We start from the raw sequence: 21,121 nt of genomic DNA on the forward strand, positions 1-21,121 counted from the left end.
AAAAAAGAAGAAAAATATATATAGATTTTTTTCCTTCAAACATCGAAACATTAATCAGGAACATTGCGGCAATCAGTAGAGGAAAGTGCAGGGAGGCAGAGGGACCTTCCCGTCAGATAGAGCACTTGCAGGCATGGTCGCATTGGAGGGGAAAGAAGTATGGCTGCCTGTCACATTCACATGCTCTCAACTGGAACACATTTGTGACTTCTCAGCGTAGTGTACTTTGCAAGAAGCCACGTGACAGCGGAGGAGGAGGGGAAATATTTTACAGTGATGAAAAGACTGAGCTGAGAGGAGTATTCCAAATCCTCTCTGCTCACTACATTGTGTGACTGTGGTTGCTGTGATAGTCACATGACTCTGGCTGTGAACAACTATACATCTTTAATAGCAGCTTGAAGAAATAAACCGATTCTTCTTTCGTATTAAATGGTTCCCAAACTCAGTCCTCAAGTGAGATGCGGTTCAGTCACTATACCGACGCCGGAATCCTGCCTGGTGAAAATCCCGACAGTCGGCATGCCGACTGACAGGGACAATTCCCACTCGTGGGTGTCCATGACACCCATAGAGTAGAAATAGATCCTGTGTTGAGCGCAGCGAGCCACCAAGCCCGCTGCGTGGCTAGTGCAGCGTGCCCGCAAGAGGCTTTGTTGCGTTCGCCCCTTCCACCTTCCCCCCCTTCACCCCCCGCCAGCATTCTAATCAGTGGGATCCCGGCGTCGGTAAAGTGACCACCGGTATCCCAACCGCCGGTCACCCTTACTCAACCCCTAACATTTCATGTTTTCCAGGTCACCTGTAGATTTTTTAAATATGGCAGTTGGTGACACACCGTGTACCTGCCAGGTGACCTGAAAAACGTGAACAGTTAAGCTAGGTACACACTAGGCGATATATCAGTTGCTTGAGCGGATGATATAGCTCAAGTACGTCGGTGGGTGTGTACCCCTGATATGTTTGTAAACTATGTCATTCACAGACCTATCATGTCAGCTGTGATATATATCCTCAGATATATTGGCGCATCTGGCTGTGCGTACGGGTGCGTTTAGCAACTACCCGTACAGTTGCTGCAGGGGGCTGATGTCACAGCTGGGCGGGCAAATTCAAATGCCCACCTAGTTGGGTTTCCTGAGGGTCTATTTACTAAGGCTTAGATGGAGATAAATTACCAGTCAATCAGCTCCTAGCTACCATTTCACAGTCTGTGTTTGAAAAAATAAGATTTTACTCACCGGTAAATCTATTTCTCGTAGTCCGTAGTGGATGCTGGGACTCCATAAGGACCATGGGGAATAGCGGCTCCGCAGGAGACTGGGCACAACTAAAAGAAAGCTTTAGGTCTACCTGGTGTGCACTGGCTCCTCCCTCTATGACCCTCCTCCAGACCTCAGTTAGGATACTGTGCCCGGAAGAGCTGACACAATAAGGAAGGATTTTGAATCCCGGGTAAGACTCATACCAGCCACACCAATCACACCGTATAACTCGTGATACTATACCCAGTTAACAGTATGAACAACAACTGAGCCTCTCAACAGATGGCTCAACAATAACCCTTTAGTTAAACAATAACTATATACAAGTATTGCAGACAATCCGCACTTGGGATGGGCGCCCAGCATCCACTACGGACTACGAGAAATAGATTTACCGGTGAGTAAAATCTTATTTTCTCTGACGTCCTAAGTGGATGCTGGGACTCCGTAAGGACCATGGGGATTATACCAAAGCTCCGAAACGGGCGGGAGAGTGCGGATGACTCTGCAGCACCGAATGGGCAAAATCTAGGTCCTCCTCAGCCAGGGTGTCAAACTTGTAGAATTTAGCAAATGTGTTTGACCCCGACCAAGTAGCTGCTCGGCAAAGTTGTAGAGCCGAGACCCCTCGGGCAGCTGCCCAAGAAGAGCCCACCTTCCTCGTGGAATGGGCTTTCACTGATTTAGGATGCGGCAGTCCAGCCGCAGAATGTGCAAGCTGAATCGTACTACAGATCCAGCAAGCAATAGTCTGCTTTGAAGCAGGAGCACCCAGCTTGTTGGGTGCATACAGGATAAACAACGAGTCAGTTTTCCTGACACTAGCTGTCCTGGAAACATAAATTCTCAGGGCCCTGACTACGTCCAACAACTTGGAAGCCTCCAAGTCTTTAGTAGCCGCAGGCACCACGATAGGTTGGTTCAAATGAAAGGCTGATACCACCTTAGGGAGAAACTGGGGACGAGTCCTCAATTCTGCCCTATCCATATGGAAAATCAGATAAGGGCTTTTACATGACAAAGCCGCCAATTCTGACACACGCCTGGCCGAAGCCAAGGCCAACAGCATGACCACTTTCCACGTGAGATATTTTAATTCCACGGTTTTAAGTGGCTCAAACCAATGTGACTTTAGGAAATCCAACACCACGTTGAGATCCCAAGGTGCCACTGGAGGCACAAAAGGGGGCTGAATATGCAGCACTCCCTTAACAAAAGTCTGAACTTCAGGTAGTGAAGCCAGTTCTCTCTGGAAGAAAATCGATAGAGCCGAAATCTGGACCTTAATGGAACCCAATTTTAGGCCCATAGTCACCCCTGACTGTAGGAAGTGCAGAAAACGGCCCAGCTGAAATTCCTCCGTTGGGGCCTTCCTGGCCTCACACCACGCAACATATTTTCGCCAAATGCGGTGATAATGGTTTGCGGTCACTTCTTTCCTAGCTTTAATCAGCGTAGGAATGACTTCCTCCGGAATGCCCTTTTCCTTCAGGATCCGGTGTTCAACCGCCATGCCGTCAAACGCAGCCGCGGTAAGTCTTGGAACAGACAGGGCCCCTGCTGCAGCAGGTCCTGTCTGAGCGGCAGAGGCCATGGGTCCTCTGAGATCATTTCTTGAAGTTCCGGGTACCAAGCTCTTCTTGGCCAATCCGGAACAATGAGTATAGTTCTTACTCCTCTTCTCCTTATTATCCTCAGTACCTTGGGTATGACAGGAAGAGGAGGGAACACATAAACCGACCGGTACACCCACGGTGTCACTAGAGCGTCCACAGCTATCGCCTGAGGGTCTCTTGACCTGGCGCAATATCTTTCTAGCTTTTTGTTTAGGCAGGACGCCATCATGTCCACCTGTGGCCTTTCCCAACGGTTTACAATCAGTTGGAAGACTTCTGGATGAAGTCCCCACTCTCCCGGGTGGAGGTCGTGCCTGCTGAGGAAGTCTGCTTCCCAGTTGTCCACTCCCGGAATGAACACTGCTGACAGTGCTAACACGTGATTTTCCGCCCATCGGAGAATCCTTGTGGCTTCTGCCATCACCGTCCTGCTTCTTGTGCCGCCCTGTCGGTTTACATGGGCGACTGCCGTGATGTTGTCTGACTGGATCAGTACCGGCTGGTTTTGAAGCAGGGGTTTTGCCTGACTTAGGGCATTGTAAATGGCCCTCAGTTCCAGAATATTTATGTGTAGGGAAGTCTCCTGACTTGACCATAGTCCTTGGAAGTTTCTTCCCTGTGTGACTGCCCCCCAGCCTCGAAGGCTGGCATCCGTGGTCACCAGGACCCAGTCCTGTATGCCGAATCTGCGGCCCTCTTGAAGATGAGCACTTTGCAGCCACCACAGCAGAGACACCCTGGTCCTTGGAGACAGGGTTATCAGCCGATGCATCTGAAGATGCGATCCGGACCACTTGTCCAACAGGTCCCACTGAAAAGTCCTTGCATGGAACCTGCCGAATGGAATTGCTTCGTAGGAAGCTACCATTTTTCCCAGGACTCGCGTGCAGTGATGCACCGACACCTGTTTTGGTTTTAGGAGGCCTCTGACTAGAGATGACAGCTCCTTGGCCTTCTCCTCCGGGAGAAACGCTTTTTTCTGTTCTGTGTCCAGAACCATCCCCAGGAACAGTAGACGTGTCGTAGGGACCAGCTGTGACTTTGGAATATTTAGAATCCAACCGTGCTGTTGTAGCACCTCCCGAGATAGTGCTACCCCGACCAACAACTGCTCCCTGGACCTCGCCTTTATCAGGAGATCGTCCAAGTACGGGATAATTAAAACTCCCTTTTTTCGAAGGAGTATCATCATTTCGGCCATTACCTTGGTAAATACCCTCGGTGCCGTGGACAGACCAAACGGCAACGTCTGGAATTGGTAATGACAATCCTGTACCACAAATCTGAGGTACTCCTGGTGAGGATGGTAAATGGGGACATGCAGGTAAGCATCCTTGATGTCCAGTGATACCATGTAATCCCCCTCGTCCAGGCTTGCAATAACCGCCCTGAGCGATTCCATCTTGAACTTGAATTTTTTTATATATGTGTTCAAGGATTTCAAATTTAAAATGGGTCTCACCGAACCGTCCGGTTTCGGTACCACAAACATTGTGGAATGGTAACCCCGTCCTTGTTGACGGAGGGGCACCTTGACACCTGCTGGGAATACAGCTTGTGTATTGCCTCTAACACTGCCTCCCTGCCTGAGGGAGTTGTAGGCAAGGCAGATTTGAGGAAACGGCGGGGGGGGAGACGTCTCGAATTCCAGCTTGTACCCCTGAGATACTACTTGAAGGATCCAGGGGTCCACCCGTGAGCGAGCCCACTGATTGCTGAAGTTTTTGAGACGGGCCCCCACCGTACCTGGCTCCGCCTGTGGAGCCCCAGCGTCATGCGGCGGACTTGGAGGAAGCGGGGGAGGACTTTTGCTCCTGGGAACTGGCTGTATGCTGCAGCTTTTTCCCTCTGCCTCTGGGCAGAAAGGACGCGCCTTTAACCTGCTTGCCCTTATGGGGCCGAAAGGACTATACCTGATAATACGGTGCTTTCTTTGGCTGTGAGGGAACATTGGGTAAAAATGCTGACTTCCCAGCTGTTGCTGTGGAAACGAGGTCCGAGAGACCATCCCCGAACAACTCCTCACCCTTATAAGGCAAAACTTCCATGTGCCTTTTAGAATCTGCATCACCTGTCCACTGCCGAGTCCATAACCCTCTCCTGGCAGAAATGGACATTGCACTTATTTTAGATGCCAGCCGGCAAATATCCCTCTGTGCATCTCTCATGTATAAGACTGCGTCTTTAATATGCTCTACGGTTAGCAATATAGTGTCCCTGTCTAGGGTATCAATATTTTCCGACAGGGAATCTGACCACGCAGCTGCAGCACTGCACATCCATGCTGAAGCAATAGCTGGTCTCAGTATAATACCTGTGTGTGTATATACAGACTTCAGGATAGCCTCCTGCTTCCTATCAGCAGGCTCCTTTAGGGCGGCCGTATCCGGAGACGGTAGTGCCACCTTCTTTGACAAGCGTGTGAGCGCTTTATCCACCCTAGGGGATGTTTCCCAATGTGACCTATCCTCTGGCGGGAAAGGGTACGTCATTAGTAACCTTTTAGAAATTACCAGTTTCTTATCGGGGGAAGCCCACGCTTCTTCACACACTTTATTTAATTCCTCAGATGGGGGAAAAACTACTGGTAGTTTTTTTTTTCTCCAAACATAATACCCTTTTTTGTGGTTCCTGGGGTAACATCAGAAATGTGCAACACATTTTTCATTGCCTCAATCATGTAACGTGTGGCCCTATTGGAAGTTACATTAGTCTCATCGTCGTCGACACTGGAGTTAGTATCCGTATCGACATCTGTGTCTGCCATCTGAGGTAGCGGGCGTTTTAGAGCCCCTGATGGCTTTTAAGACGCCTGGGCAGGCACAGGCTGAGAAGCCGGCTGTCCCATATTTGGTATGTCGTCAAACCTTTTATGTAAGGAGTTGACACTTTCACGTAATTCCTTCCACAAGTCCATCCACTCAGGTGTCGGCCCCGCAGGGGGTGACACCACATTTATCGGCATCTGCTCCGCCTCCACATAAGCCTCCTCATCAAACATATCGACACAGCCGTACCGACACACTGCACACACACAGGGAATGCTCTGACAGAGGACAGGACCCCACAAAGCCCTTTGGGGAGACAGAGAGAGAGTATGCCAGCACACACCAGAGCGCTATATAACACAGGGATGAACACTATAACTGAGTGATTTTCCCTTATAGCTGCTTATATATATACTGCTGCGCCTAAATTTAGTGCACCCCCTGTCTTTTTTACCCTTTGTAGTCTTGAAACTGCAGGGGAGAGCCTGGGAGCGATCCTTCCAGCGGAGCTGAGAGGGAAAAATGGCGCCAGTGTGCTGAGGGAGATAGCCCCGCCCCTTTTTTCGGCTGACTTCTCCCGCTTTTTTATGGATCTCTGGCAGGGGTATTTTTCACATATATAGCCTCTAGGACTATATATTGTGATTTTTTTGCCAGCCAAGGTGTTAATATTGCTGCTCAGGGCGCCCCCCCCCAGCGCCCTGCACCCATCAGTGACCGGAGTGTGAGGTGTGCATGAGGAGCAATGGCGCACAGCTGCAGTGCTGTGCGCTACCTTGTTGAAGACCGAAGTCTTCTGCCGCCGATTTTCAGGACCATCTTCTTGCTTCTGGCTTTGTAAGGTGGACGTCGGCGCGGCTCCGGGACCGGACGATCGAGGTCGGGCCCTGTGTTCGATCCCTCTGGAGCTAATGGTGTCCAGTAGCCTAAGAAGCCCAAGCTAGCTGCAAGCAGGTAGGTTCGCTTCTTCTCCCCTTTAGTCCCTCGTAGCAGTGAGTCTGTTGCCAGCAGATCGCACTGAAAATAAAAAAACCTAAAATATACTTTCTTTTCTAGGAGCTCAGGAGAGCCCCTAGTGTGCATCCAGCTCAGCCGGGCACAAGATTCTAACTGAGGTCTGGAGGAGGGTCATAGAGGGAGGAGCCAGTGCACACCAGGTAGACCTAAAGCTTTCTTTTAGTTGTGCCCAGTCTCCTGCGGAGCCGCTATTCCCCATGGTCCTTACGGAGTCCCAGCATCCACTTAGGACGTCCGAGAAATGACAGTTAGGAGCTGGTTGGTTGGGACTTAGTGGGTTATGTGCTAAGCAGTGATAAAAGAGGAGAAGTGAGCCAGTAGAGAAGTTGCCCATGGCAACCAATCAGCTGCTCTGTATATTTTTATAGTATACAAATTCTAAATGTTACGTCAATGCTGATTGGTTGCCATGGGCAACTTATCCACTGGCTCACTTCTCCACTTTTTTCTTTGCTTAGTTCATGTCCCCCTTAATCTCCGTCCACTTTATCTCCATTCAAGGCTCAGTAAATACTATAGACCCATCACACGTTGATCGGTTTATATACTTACTTGGATCGGCCGCTCCACCGACATGTCATCCTAGTGTGTTCCCAGTTTTAGTGCTCCTTGAGGACTGAGTTTGGGAACCACTGGGATTATCATTTGAAAAAAAAAACTTTTTAGATTTTGTATTGGACATAAGTGATTAACAAGTTCTACATGTATAGCTACAAGATCCTGCTGGCATTACAAATGTATGACACTTTATTAAGGGTATTGTCTGACTGGCAGTTTTTAGAATGCTGTAGTTTTCCAAGCTGCAATAAAAATAGAATGTCAGTAGTGTGACCAGGAACAGCATTTGCCATACATTATGTTTTACTAATCAAAGGTATTATCATTTATCTTGTCATTAAACTGTGTTGTTTTAAATCATCTGTTTGACCCTTAACCAGGGCGAGCGTCTGATATATGAGCATAAATCACATAGGGTAGAAGTATCAAACCAATCAGCTTCTACCTATCATTTTATATAATCTATTTGTTAAATGCTACCTAGAATATGATCGGTTGCTATGGGAAACTTCTCTTCTCTTTAGAAGCTTGGCTACACCTCCCACCTTGTTACCTAGAATGAACTATATGCAAATCTCCCTGTCTAGGAGCTACAAGCATTGAAAAGTATGATCTGCGCACCAACATGTGGACACCTGTAGCGAACATGAATGGAAGGAGGCTGCAGTTTGGCGTTGCCGTGTTGGACGACAAACTGTATGTTGTCGGAGGGAGAGATGGGCTGAAGACGCTGAATACTGTCGAGTGTTATAACCCCAAAACCAAAACTTGGAGTGTTATGCCGCCCATGTCTACACATCGGCACGGCCTTGGTAAGTGCAGATGTCCAGTGCTTGCAAAATGCCATATCCTTCCATGCCCTAAGACATGGGTCTTCAACCTGCGGCCCTCCAGCTGCTGTGGAACTACATATCCCAGCAAGCCCTGCCACAGTTTTGCTATTAAGGCATGCTAAAACTGTGGCAGGGCATGCTGGGATGTGTAGTTCCACAGCAGCTGGAGGGCCACAGCTTGAAGACCCATGCCCTAAGAAGTCTGCGATAGATCATTTACGGTTTCTTTTTAGAGCATTTACTGCAGTATAGTTCTATCAGCCATTTTTCTCTATCGTCCTAGTGGATGCTGGGGTTCCTGAAAGGACCATGGGGAACAGCGGCTCCGCAGGAGACAGGGCACAAAAAGTAAAGCTTTTTCGATCAGGTGGTGTGCACTGGCTCCTCCCCCTATGACCCTCCTCCAGACTCCAGTTAGATTTTTGTGCCCGGCCGAGAAGGGTGCAATCTAGGTGGCTCTCCTAAAGAGCTGCTTAGAGAAAGTTTAGCTAGGTTTTTTATGTTACAGTGATTCCTGCTGGCAACAGGATCACTGCAGCGAGGGACTGAGGGGAGAAGGAGTCAACTCACCTGCGTGCAGGATGGATTGGCTTCTTGGCTACTGGACATCAAGCTCCAGAGGGACGATCACAGGTACAGCCTGGATGGTCACCGGAGCCGCGCCGCCGGCCCCCTTGCAGATGCTGAAGACAGAAGAGGTCCAGAATCGGCGGCTGAAGACTCCTGCAGTCTTCTAAAGGTAGCGCACAGCACTGCAGCTGTGCGCCATTTTCCTCTCAGCACACTTCACACGGCAGTCACTGAGGGTGCAGGGCGCTGGGAGGGGGGCGCCCTGGGAGGCAAAATAGTACCTATAAAGGCTAAAAATACCTCACATATAGCCCTAGAGGCTATATGGAGATATTTAACCCCTGCCTGATTTCTCAAAATAGCGGGAGACGAGCCCGCCGGAAAAGGGGCGGGGCCTATCTCCTCAGCACACGGCGCCATTTCCTCTCACAGCTCCGCTGGTCAGGACGGCTCCCAGGTCTCTCCCCTGCACTGCACTACAGAAACAGGGTAAAACAGAGAGGGGGGGCAAATTTATGGCGATATTTTTATATAACAAAGCAGCTATAGGGGAGCACTTATGATAAGGCTATCCCTGATATATATATAGCGCTTTTGGTGTGTGCTGGCAAACTCTCCCTCTGTCTCCCCAAAGGGCTAGTGGGTCCTGTCTTCATTAGGAGCATTCCCTGTGTGTCTGCTGTGTGTCGGTACGTGTGTGTCGACATGTATGAGGACGATATTGGTGTGGAGGCGGAGCAATTGCCAAATATGGGGATGTCACCTCCTAGGGGGTCGACACCAGAATGGATGCCTTTATTTATGGAACTACGGGATAGTGTCAACACGCTAAAGCAGTCGTTTGACGACATGAGACGGCCGGACAATCAATTAGTGCCTGTCCAGGCGACTCAAACACCGTCAGGGGCTGTGAAACGCCCTTTGCCTCAGTCGGTCGACACAGACCCAGACACAGGCGATGACTCCAGTGGTGACGGTGACGAATCAACCGTATTTTCCAGTAGGGCCACACGTTATATGATTTTGGCAATGAAGGAGGCGTTACATTTAGCTGATACTACAGGTACCACTAAACAGGGTATTATGTGGGGTATGAAAAAACTACCTATAGTTTTTCCTGAATCAGAAGAACTAAATGACGTGTGTAATGAAGCGTGGGTTGCCCCTGATAAAAAGCTGATAATTTCAAAGAAATTATTGGCATTATACCCTTTCCCGCCAGAGGTTAGGGAGCGCTGGGAAACACCTCCTAGGGTGGACAAGGCGCTAACACGCTTATCTAAACAAGTGGCGTTACCCTCTCCTGAGACGGCCGCACTTAAAGATCCATCAGATAGGAGGATGGAAAATATCCAAAAAAGTATATACACACATGCAGGTGTTATACTACGACCAGCTGTAGCAACTGCCTGGATGGGCAGTGCGGGGGTAGTTTGGTCAGAATCCCTGATTGAAAATATTGATACCCTGGACAGGGACAATATTTTACTGTCGTTAGAACAAATAAAGGATGCATTTCTTTATATGCGTGATGCACAGAGGGATATATGCACACTGGCATCACGGGTAAGTGCTATGTCCATTTCGGCCAGAAGAGCTTTATGGACGCGACAGTGGACAGGCGATGCGGATTCAAAACGGCATATGGAAGTTTTGCCGTATAAGGGGGAGGAGTTATTTGGAGTCGGTCTATCAGATTTGGTGGCCACGGCTACAGCCGGGAAATCCACCTTTCTACCTCAAGTCACTCCCCAACAGAAAAAGGCACCGACTTTTCAACCGCAGCCCTTTCGTTCCTTTAAAAATAAGAGAGCAAAGGGCTATTCATATTTGCCACGAGGCAAAGGTCGAGGGAAGAGACAGCAACACGCAGCTCCTTCCCAGGATCAGAAGCCCTCCCCGGCTTCTACAAAAGCCTCAGCATGACGCTGGGGCTTCTCAAGCGGACTCGGGGACGGTGGGCGGTCGTCTCAAAAATTACAGCGCGCAGTGGGCTCACTCGCAAGTAGATCCCTGGATCCTGCAGATAATATCTCAGGGATACAGGTTGGAATTAGAGACAGATCCACCTCGCCGTTTCCTGAGGTCTGCTTTACCAACGTCCCCCTCCGAAAGGGAGACGGTGTTGGAAGCCATTCACAAGCTGTACTCTCAGCAGGTGATAGTCAAGGTACCTCTTCTGCAACAAGGGAAGGGGTATTATTCCACTCTTTTTGTGGTACCGAAACCGGATGGCTCGGTAAGGCCTATTCTAAATCTGAAGTCCTTGAACCTGTACATAAAGAAGTTCAAGTTCAAAATGGAGTCACTCAGAGCAGTGATAGCGAACCTGGAAGAGGGGGACTTTATGGTATCCTTGGACATCAAGGATGCGTATCTCCACGTTCCAATTTACCCCTCACACCAGGGGTACCTCAGGTTCGTTGTACAAAACTGTCACTATCAGTTTCAGACGCTGCCGTTCGGATTGTCCACGGCACCTCGGATCTTTACAAAGGTAATGGCCGAGATGATGATTCTTCTTCGAAGAAAAGGCGTATTAATTATCCCATACTTGGACGATCTCCTAATAAGGGCGAGGTCCAGAGAACAGCTAGAGATGGGATTAGCACTGTCTCAAGAAGTGCTAAAACAGCACGGGTGGATTCTGAATATTCCAAAATCCCAGTTAATGCCGACAACTCGTCTGCTGTTCCTAGGGATGATTCTGGACACGGTTCAGAAAAAGGTTTTTCTCCCGGAGGAAAAAGCCAAGGAGTTATCCGAGCTTGTCAGGAACCTCCTAAAACCAGGAAAGGTGTCTGTACATCAATGCACAAGAGTCCTGGGAAAAATGGTGGCTTCTTACGAAGCGATTCCATTCGGCAGATTCCACGCAAGAATTTTCCAAAGGGATCTGTTGGACAAATGGTCAGGGTCGCATCTTCAGATGCACCTACGGATAACCCTGTCTCCAAGGACAAGGGTGTCTCTTCTGTGGTGGTTGCAGAGTGCTCATCTATTGGAGGGCCGCAGATTCGGAATACAGGATTGGATCCTGGTGACCACGGACGCCAGCCTGAGAGGCTGGGGAGCAGTCACACAAGGAAGAAACTTCCAGGGAGTATGGACGAGCCTGGAAACGTCTCTTCACATAAACATTCTGGAACTAAGAGCAATATACAATGCTCTAAACCAGGCAGAACCTCTGCTTCAGGGAAAACCGGTATTGATCCAGTCGGACAACATCACGGCAGTCGCCCATGTGAACAGACAGGGCGGCACAAGAAGCAGGAGGGCAATGGCAGAAGCTGCAAGGATTCTTCGCTGGGCAGAGAATCATGTGATAGCACTGTCAGCAGTGTTCATCCCGGGAGTGGACAACTGGGAAGCAGACTTCCTCAGCAGACACGATCTTCACCCGGGAGAGTGGGGACTTCATCCAGAAGTCTTCCACATGCTGGTAACCCGTTGGGAAAGACCAATGGTGGACATGATGGCGTCTCGCCTCAACAAAAAACTGGACAGGTATTGCGCCAGGTCAAGAGATCCGCAGGCAATAGCTGTGGACGCGCTGGTAACGCCTTGGGTGTACCAGTCGGTGTATGTGTTTCCTCCTCTGCCTCTCATACCAAAAGTATTGAGAATTATACGGCAAAGAGGCGTAAGAACGATACTAGTGGTTCCGGATTGGCCAAGGAGGACTTGGTACCCGGAACTTCAAGAGATGATCACGGAAGATCCGTGGCCTCTACCTCTAAGGAGGGACTTGCTTCAGCAGGGTCCCTGTCTGTTTCAAGACTTACCGCGGCTGCGTTTGACGGCATGGCGGTTGAACGCCGGATCCTAAAGGAAAGAGGCATGCCGGAAGAAGTCATTCCTACTTTGATTAAAGCAAGGAAGGAAGTAACCGTGCAACATTATCACCGAATTTGGCGAAAATATGTTGCGTGGTGCGAAGATCGGAGTGCTCCGACGGAGGAATTTCAACTGGGTCGATTCCTACATTTCCTGCAATCAGGATTGTCAATGGGTCTCAAATTGGGATCTATTAAGGTTCAAATTTCGGCCCTGTCGATTTTCTTTCAAAAAGAATTGGCTTCAGTCCCTGAAGTCCAGACCTTTGTTAAGGGAGTGCTGCATATTCAGCCTCCTGTGGTGCCTCCAGTGGCACCGTGGGATCTAAATGTGGTTTTGGACTTCCTAAAATCTCATTGGTTTGAACCACTAAAAAAGGTGGATTTGAAATATCTCACATGGAAAGTGACCATGCTTCTAGCCCTGGCTTCTGCCAGGAGAGTGTCAGAATTGGCAGCTTTATCTTACAAAAGCCCATATCTGATTTTCCATTCGGACAGGGCAGAACTGCGGACTCGTCCGCATTTTCTCCCTAAGGTGGTGTCAGCATTTCATCTGAACCAGCCTATTGTAGTGCCTGCGGCTACAAGTGACTTGGAGGACTCCAAGTTACTGGACGTTGTCAGAGCATTAAAAATATATATTGCAAGGACAGCTGGAGTCAGAAAATCTGACTCGTTGTTTATATTGTATGCACCCAACAAGATGGGTGCTCCTGCGTCTAAGCAGACGATTGCTCGTTGGATCTGTAGCACAATCCAACTTGCACATTCTGTGGCAGGCTTGCCACAGCCTAAATCTGTAAAGGCCCACTCCACAAGGAAGGTGGGCTCATCTTGGGCGGCTGCCCGAGGGGTCTCGGCATTACAACTTTGCCGAGCAGCTACGTGGTCAGGGGAGAACACGTTTGTAAAATTTTACAAATTTGATACTCTGGCTAAGGAGGACCTGGAGTTCTCTCATTCGGTGCTGCAGAGTCATCCGCACTCTCCCGCCCGTTTGGGAGCTTTGGTATAATCCCCATGGTCCTTTCAGGAACCCCAGCATCCACTAGGACGATAGAGAAAATAAGATTTTACTTACCGATAAATCTATTTCTCGGAGTCCGTAGTGGATGCTGGGCGCCCATCCCAAGTGCGGATTATCTGCATAAGTTGTACATAGTTATTGTTAACTAATTCGGGTTATTGTTAAAGGAAGCCATCTTTCAGAGGCTCCGCTGTTATCATACTGTTAACTGGGTTTAGATCACATGTTGTACGGTGTGATTGGTGTGGCTGGTATGAGTCTTACCCGGGATTCAAAATCCTCCCTTATTGTGTACGCTCGTCCGGGCACAGTACCTAACTGGAGTCTGGAGGAGGGTCATAGGGGGAGGAGCCAGTGCACACCACCTGATCGAAAAAGCTTTACTTTTTGTGCCCTGTCTCCTGCGGAGCCGCTGTTCCCCATGGTCCTTTCAGGAACCCCAGCATCCACTACGGACTCCGAGAAATAGATTTATCGGTAAGTAAAATCTTATTATATGGGTGGTCTTCAGTATGCCGGCGGTCGGGCTCCCGGCGACCAGCATACCGGCGCCGGCATACCGACACTTATTCTCCCTCGTGGTGGTCCACGACCCCCCTGGAGGGAGAATAAAATAGTGTGGCACGCCGTAGCGTGGCGAGCGCAGCTAGCCCGCAAGGGGCTCATTTGCGCTCGCCACACTGTCGGTAAGCCGGCGGTCGGGCTTCCGGCGCCGGTATGCTGGTCGCCGGGAGCCCGACCGCCGGCATATCGTAGTGAACCCATTTATATACACTGATGCCTATTCTATATAAGGAGTCTGCTTTTCCCCGATAGGATTGTGCTGTGTCATTTAGCCCATACATCAGCTGGTAGAATGGAACTTGTCAAACATTAAATGGGACATTGAATAATGTGATTAACAGGGAGACGTGTGCATTCTTTCATATTATTGTTATTTCATATAGCACTTTTAAAGTCCTATAATTTTAATTATTAGCTATTTGTATAACGTTTTGCAATGCTAGTGTTTAAGCAACGTTGCTGTTTTAGGTTTGTCGTGTACCTATTGCTATGTACTAGAATAGTGAACACAAGTAAATAGTGTCCGATGTTTGTGTGGTTCTGTGACGATGTACACAATTACTGTTCTCCACAGTTATTGATAGGTTCAGTCACATGTTTCCATTCAGCTAGAGCAGTGTAATAACTCTCATACGTATTCTCTGCCTCTGCGTAATACTAGGCGTGGCTGTCCTGGAAGGTCCTATGTATGCCATAGGTGGCCACGATGGCTGGAGCTACCTGAACACCGTGGAAAGGTGGGATCCTCAGGCCAGGCAGTGGAACTTTGTGGCTAGTATGTCCACACCCAGGAGCACCGTTGGTGTTGCCATCCTAGGTGGAAAGTGAGTAAATCAATACTTCTCTTTAGTAACGAGCAGAATATAATATTCCACACAGCACCTACTGTACTTGTGTGACTTATTGGTAATATAGGATCTACGTTTTATATAATTCACTTATCTTGATTTATTGTGTCACATTTTATGAGCTTCTTGGACTTTTGATATTGCAATGTATGTCCTACTGCCTGGGGGCCCACCTCCTGCTCTAAGGATCAGGTTCCAGACTGTGCACTTGAATTATACATTATACATGTGTTACCTTTTACTGGACTATGGAGTATTTTCTACAGTGCATTGCTGCTATTAATCTGATACATTATCATGCATGCAGCAGATGAATTTACTGTATATATTTATGAAGTGGCCCACACATTGCACTCTCTAATGGTTAGTGAAACCAATGAGGTGGAAGGCCACAGCCCCTCTGCAGACTGGCCACACCCCTAACATGGGTCCCTACCACTGCATTTCCCCGGTGGGCCCTACATGCCCCAGTCCGACACTATCCTCTATGATCTCCTGGGGTATTGGAGTTTCATAGTGTCATTTAGTAGGAAATGTGAATGCACCGGTTGTGTAAAATTTGCATAAAAATACAGATTCTTACCAAATGCCTTCTTTTCTGGATAGTGGTAATTCATTGAGATATATAAATGCAGCTACATACCGCTCAATCCATGTTTTTGTAAGATGTCCCATTCTCATTAATGCCTAAGCAGAATATGTCTACATTCCTGCTCGTTTTAGCTACAAATGTTGGGCTATTAGCCCGTATGTGAGATCCACTGAACGCAATGGCACATGCTGGTTTGATTGTCTTCCAGGCTTTATGCAGTGGGTGGCCGGGATGGAAGCTCGTGCCTCAAGTCTGTAGAATGCTTTGATCCTCACACCAATAAGTGGACTCTGTGCTCGCAGATGTCAAAGAGAAGGGGGGGAGTTGGGGTCACCACATGGAACGGTTTCCTGTATGCTATTGGAGGACATGACGCTCCAGCTTCTAACTTAACATCTCGTCTGTCGGATTGTGTAGAGAGGTAACACTTCACTTGCACTATTAGGCAAGGCACAAAATATAGAGATGTATATATAGAAACATGGTAACAGTTACTGTAACATTGCAAGATTTCAGATCTTTTTTTGGGCAATACATTTAAACAGTTGTCACAAATAAACAAGTACTTTCAGTTTAAAGCTGTTCTACCATGTACATGGCTGAGCATTTAAGTTTGGCTGCGGCTTCAAAGTGGTCTTTCCCCCTCTCCCTGGTGCTTAACCAAGTAGCCCCGGAAGACACGACTGCACAGAGCAGTCTTACTGGGGAACAAAGGAAGTGGGGGGTGGGTGGGGGGGTCGGAGTCTTCATTCTCATGAATAATAGTTAATTCTGCAGAATGGCTACATTATTACAGCTGGTCCCAACAACAGGGTAGACGACCGCATGACAGTAGACCGTGATCATAATTGTCACGCTTGATACAAATAGCCTAAGGATACAACTGTTGTGTTACATATGATATAACTTTTTAGATACGACCCCAAAACAGATGTTTGGACCTCTGTGGCTTCCATGAGCATTAGCCGGGATGCTGTAGGAGTCTGTCTGCTGGGTGACAAGCTTTATGCCGTTGGTGGATATGATGGACAGAGCTATCTCAACAATGTGGAGGCTTACGATCCGCAAACAAATGAATGGACACAGGTAAGTAAACAAGTTTTTTGAGCAATGAATTTACTTTGGTTAGTGTGATATCATAACAGTTATATTAGCATTACAATAGGATACTATCCTCTTAAATCTCACAAGAGAGCATCAACCAACCATTGCATGGGTTTGAATGGCTAATTGCAGTATAACTCACTATGGCTGCAGACAATTTAAGATAAAACAAAACACAATTCTTTGTTTCTGAATTAAAATGAATATAAAAATTTACACTTTTTTTTAAAGCAGGCCTGTCCAGCCTGCGGCCCAACAGCTGTTGTGAAACTACAAGTCCCAGCATGCCCTGCAACAGTTTTGCTATTAGGGCATAGGTTCTCAAAGTCTGTTCTCAGAACCCCAAACAGTCAACATTTTTCAGGTAACCCAGCAGGAGCACAGGTGTAATCATTACTCACTGACACATTTTAAAAGATCCACAGGTGGAGCTAATTATTTCACTGAGAGGAGAACGGGAAAACATGCACTGTGTGGGGTCCTGAGGACAGAGTTTGAGAACCTGTGCATTAGGGAGTACTATAAGTGTAGCAGGGCATGCTGGGATGTGTAGTTTCAAAACAGCTGTTGGGCCGCAGGTTGGACAAGCCTGCTTTAAAGGATCATACTTTAAGGGGTAGCATGTGGGTAGGAAAAAAAAGGCTGAGAAACCCCACTCTAGACTATTAAGGAACATTAGAATTACTCATCCCATTTATTTTTATTTCTCTAACGTCCTAGTGGATGCTGGGGACTCCGAAAGGACCATGGGGGATAGCGGCTCCGCAGGAGACTGGGCACAAAGTAAAAGCTTTAGGACTAGCTGGTGTGCACTGGCTCCTCCCCCTATGACCCTCCTCCAAGCCTCAGTTAAGATTTTGTGCCCGAACGAGAAGGGTGCAATCTAGGTGGCTCTCCTGAGCTGCTTAGAGTAAAAGTTTAAATAGGTTTTTTATTTTCAGTGAGACCTGCTGGCAACAGGCTCACTGCATCGAGGGACTAAGGGGAGAAGAAGCGAACTCACCTGCGTGCAGAGTGGATTGGGCTTCTTAGGCTACTGGACATTAGCTCCAGGGGGACGATCACAGGCCCAGCCATGGATGGGTCCCGGAGCCGCGCCGCCGGCCCCCTTACAGATGCTGAAGCAAGAAGAGGTCCATAAATCGGCGGCAGAAGACTTTCCTGTCTTCATAAGGTAGCGCACAGCACTGCAGCTGTGCGCCATTGCTCTCAGCACACTTCACACTTCGGTCACTGAGGGTGCAGGACGCTGGGGGGGGCGCCCTGGGAAGCAATGAATTTACCTTATTTGGCAAAAAATACATCACATATAGCTCCTGGGCTATATGGATGTATTTAACCCCTGCCAGTTTTCCAGAAAAAAGCGGGAGAAGAGCCCGCCGTGAAGGGGGCGGGGCCTATCTCCTCAGCACACAGCGCCATTTTCCCCACACAGCTCCGCTGGTAGGAAGGCTCCCAGAATCTCCCCTGCATCCTGCAACTACAGAAACAGGGTAAAAAAGAGAGGGGGGCACTTATTTGGCAAAATAACAGATATAAGCAGCTATAAGGGATAGACACTTATTGTAAGGTTGTCCCTATACATATATAGCGCTCTGGTGTGTGCTGGCAAACTCTCCCTCTGTCTCCCCAAGGGGCTAAGTGGGTCCTGTCCTTTATCAGAGCATTCCCTGTGTGTGTGCTGGGTGTCGGTACGTGTGTGTCGACATGTATGAGGAGGAAAATGATGTGGAGGCGGAGCAATTGCCTATAATGGTGATGTCACCCCCTAGGGAGTCGACACCTGAATGGATGGCCGTAATTAAGGAATTACGTGACAGTGTCGGCACGTTACAGAAAACTGTTGACGACATGAGACAGCCGGCAGCTCAGTTAGTGCCTGTCCAGGCGTCTCAAACACCGTCAGGGGCTATTAAACGCCTGTTACCTCAGTGGGTCGACACGGACCCAGACACAGACACTGACTCCAGTGTCGACGGTGAAGAAACAAACGTATTTTCCAGTAGGGCCACACGTTACATGATCACGGCAATGAAGGAGGTTTTGCACATCTCTGATACTGCAAGTACCACAAAAAGGGGTATTATGTGGGGTGTGAAAAAACTACCCGTAGTTTTTCCTGAATCAGATGAATTGAATGAAGTGTGTGATGAAGCGTGGGTTACCCCCGACAAAAAACTGCTAATTTCTAAAAAATTATTGGCACTATATCCCTTCCCACCAGAGGTTAGGGCTCGTTGGGAAACACCCCCTAGGGTGGATAAGGCGCTCACACGCTTATCAAAACAAGTGGCGTTACCGTCTCCAGAAACGGCCGCCCTTAAGGAGCCAGCAGATAGGAGGCTGGAAAATATCCTTAAAAGTATATACACACATACTGGTGTTATACTGCGACCAGCAATCGCCTCAGCCTGGATGTGCAGTGCTGGGGTGGCTTGGTCGGATTCCCTGACTGAAAATATTGATACCCTGGACAGGGACAATATATTATTGACTATAGAGCATTTAAAGGATGCATTCCTATATATGCGAGATGCACAGAGAGACATTTGCACTCTGGCATCAAGAGTAAGTGCGATGTCCATTTCTGCCAGAAGAGGATTATGGACGCGACAGTGGTCAGGGGATGCGGATTCCAAACGGCATATGGAAGTATTGCCGTATAAAGGGGAGGAGTTATTTGGGGGCGGTCTGTCGGACCTGGTGGCCACGGCAACGGCTGGGAAATCCACCTTTTTACCCCAAGTCACCTCGCAGCAGAAAAAGATACCGCCTTTTCAGGCTCAGTCCTTTCGTCCCCATAAGGGCAAGCGGGCAAAAGGCCACTCATATCTGCCCCGGGGCAGAGGAAGGGGAAAAAGACTGCAACAGACAGCTTCTTCCCACGACCAGAAGCCCTTCCCCGCTTCTTCCAAGTCCTCAGCATGACGCTGGGGCCTTACAAGCGGACTCAGGCACGGTGGGGGCCCGTCTCAAGAATTTCAGCGCGCAGTGGGCTCACTCGCAAGTGGACCCCTGGATCCTGCAGGTAGTATCTCAGGGGTACAAATTGGAATTCGAGACGTCTCCCCCTCACCGGTTCCTGAAGTCTGCTTTACCAACGTCTACCCCCGACAGGGAGGCGGTATTGGAAGCCATTCACAAGCTGTATTCCCAGCAAGTGATAATCAAGGTACCCCTCCTACAACAGGGAAAGGGGTATTACTCCACGCTGTTTGTGGTACCGAAGCCGGACGGCTCGGTGAGACCCATTTTAAATCTGAAAGCCTTGAACACTTACATAAAAAGGTTCAAGTTCAAGATGGAGTCACTCAGAGCAGTGATAGCGAACCTGGAAGAAGGGGACTACATGGTGTCTCTGGACATCAAGGATGCTTACCTCCATGTCCCAATTTGCCCTTCTCACCAAGGGTACCTCAGGTTTGTGGTACAGAACTGTGACTATCAGTTTCAGACGCTGCCGTTTGGATTGTCCACGGCACCCCGGGTCTTTACCAAGGTAATGGCCGAAATGATGATTCTTCTTCGAAGAAAAGGCGTCTTAATTATCCCTTACTTGGACGATCTCCTGATAAGGGCACGGTCCAGAGAACAGTTAGAGGTCGGAGTAGCACTATCTCAAATAGTACTACGACAGCACGGATGGATTCTAAATACAGGTTGAGTATCCCATATCCAAATATTCCGAAATACGGAATATTCCGAAATACGGACTTTTTTGAGTGATAGTGAGATAGTGAAACCTTTGTTTTTTGATGGCTCAATGTACACAAACTTTGTTTAATACACAAAGTTATTACAAATATTGTATTAAATGACCTTCAGGCTGTGTGTATAAGGTGTATATGAAACATAAATGAATTGTATGAATGTACACACACTTTGTTTAATGCACAAAGTTACAAAAAATGTTGACTAAAATGATCTTCAGGCTGTGTGTATAAGATGTATATGTAACATAAATGCATTCTGTGCTTAGATTTAGGTCCCATCACCATGATATCTCATTATAGTATACAATTATTCCAAAATACGGAAAAATCCGATATCCAAAATACCTCTGGTCCCAAGCATTTTGGATAAGGGATACTCAACCTGTATTCCAAAATCGCAGCTGATTCCGACGACACGTCTGCTGTTCCTAGGGATGATTCTGGACACAGTACAGAAAAAGGTGTTTCTCCCGGAAGAGAAAGCCAGGGAGTTATCCGACCTGGTCAGGAAACTCCTAAGACCAGGCCAGGTGTCAGTGCATCAGTGCACAAGGGTCCTGGGAAAGATGGTGGCTTCTTACGAAGCGATTCCATTCGGCAGATTCCACGCAAGAACTTTTCAGTTGGATCTGCTAGACAAATGGTCCGGATCGCATCTTCAAATGCATCAGCGGATAACCCTGTCTCCAAGGACAAGGGTGTCTCTCCTGTGGTGGTTACAGAGTGCTCATCTCCTAGAGGGCCGCAGATTCGGCATTCAGGATTGGGTCCTGGTGACCACGGATGCCAGCCTGAGAGGCTGGGGAG

The 21,121-nt window shown here is 48.3% G+C and overlaps 1 protein-coding gene across 4 annotated transcripts in view; it reads left to right on the forward strand.

Moving 5' to 3' along the window:
* Window positions 1-21,121, forward strand: part of KLHL5 (kelch like family member 5) — a 191,533-nt gene that overhangs the window by 147,539 nt on the left and 22,873 nt on the right. For 3 of the 4 annotated variants that reach the window (XM_063922699.1, XM_063922674.1, XM_063922683.1), the window contains 4 exons: window positions 7,812-8,036; window positions 14,719-14,881; window positions 15,706-15,918; window positions 16,412-16,583. In XM_063922699.1, coding sequence (XP_063778769.1) covers window positions 7,812-8,036; window positions 14,719-14,881; window positions 15,706-15,918; window positions 16,412-16,583 — 773 coding nt within the window. Of the gene's footprint in view, window positions 1-7,811; window positions 8,037-14,718; window positions 14,882-15,705; window positions 15,923-16,411; window positions 16,584-21,121 lie in introns of those variants that run through there. The other variant, XM_063922692.1, reaches the window with a different exon arrangement.

This window comes from Pseudophryne corroboree, chromosome 1 (genome assembly GCF_028390025.1).
Source record: "Pseudophryne corroboree isolate aPseCor3 chromosome 1, aPseCor3.hap2, whole genome shotgun sequence".
Lineage (NCBI taxonomy): Eukaryota > Metazoa > Chordata > Amphibia > Anura > Myobatrachidae > Pseudophryne > Pseudophryne corroboree.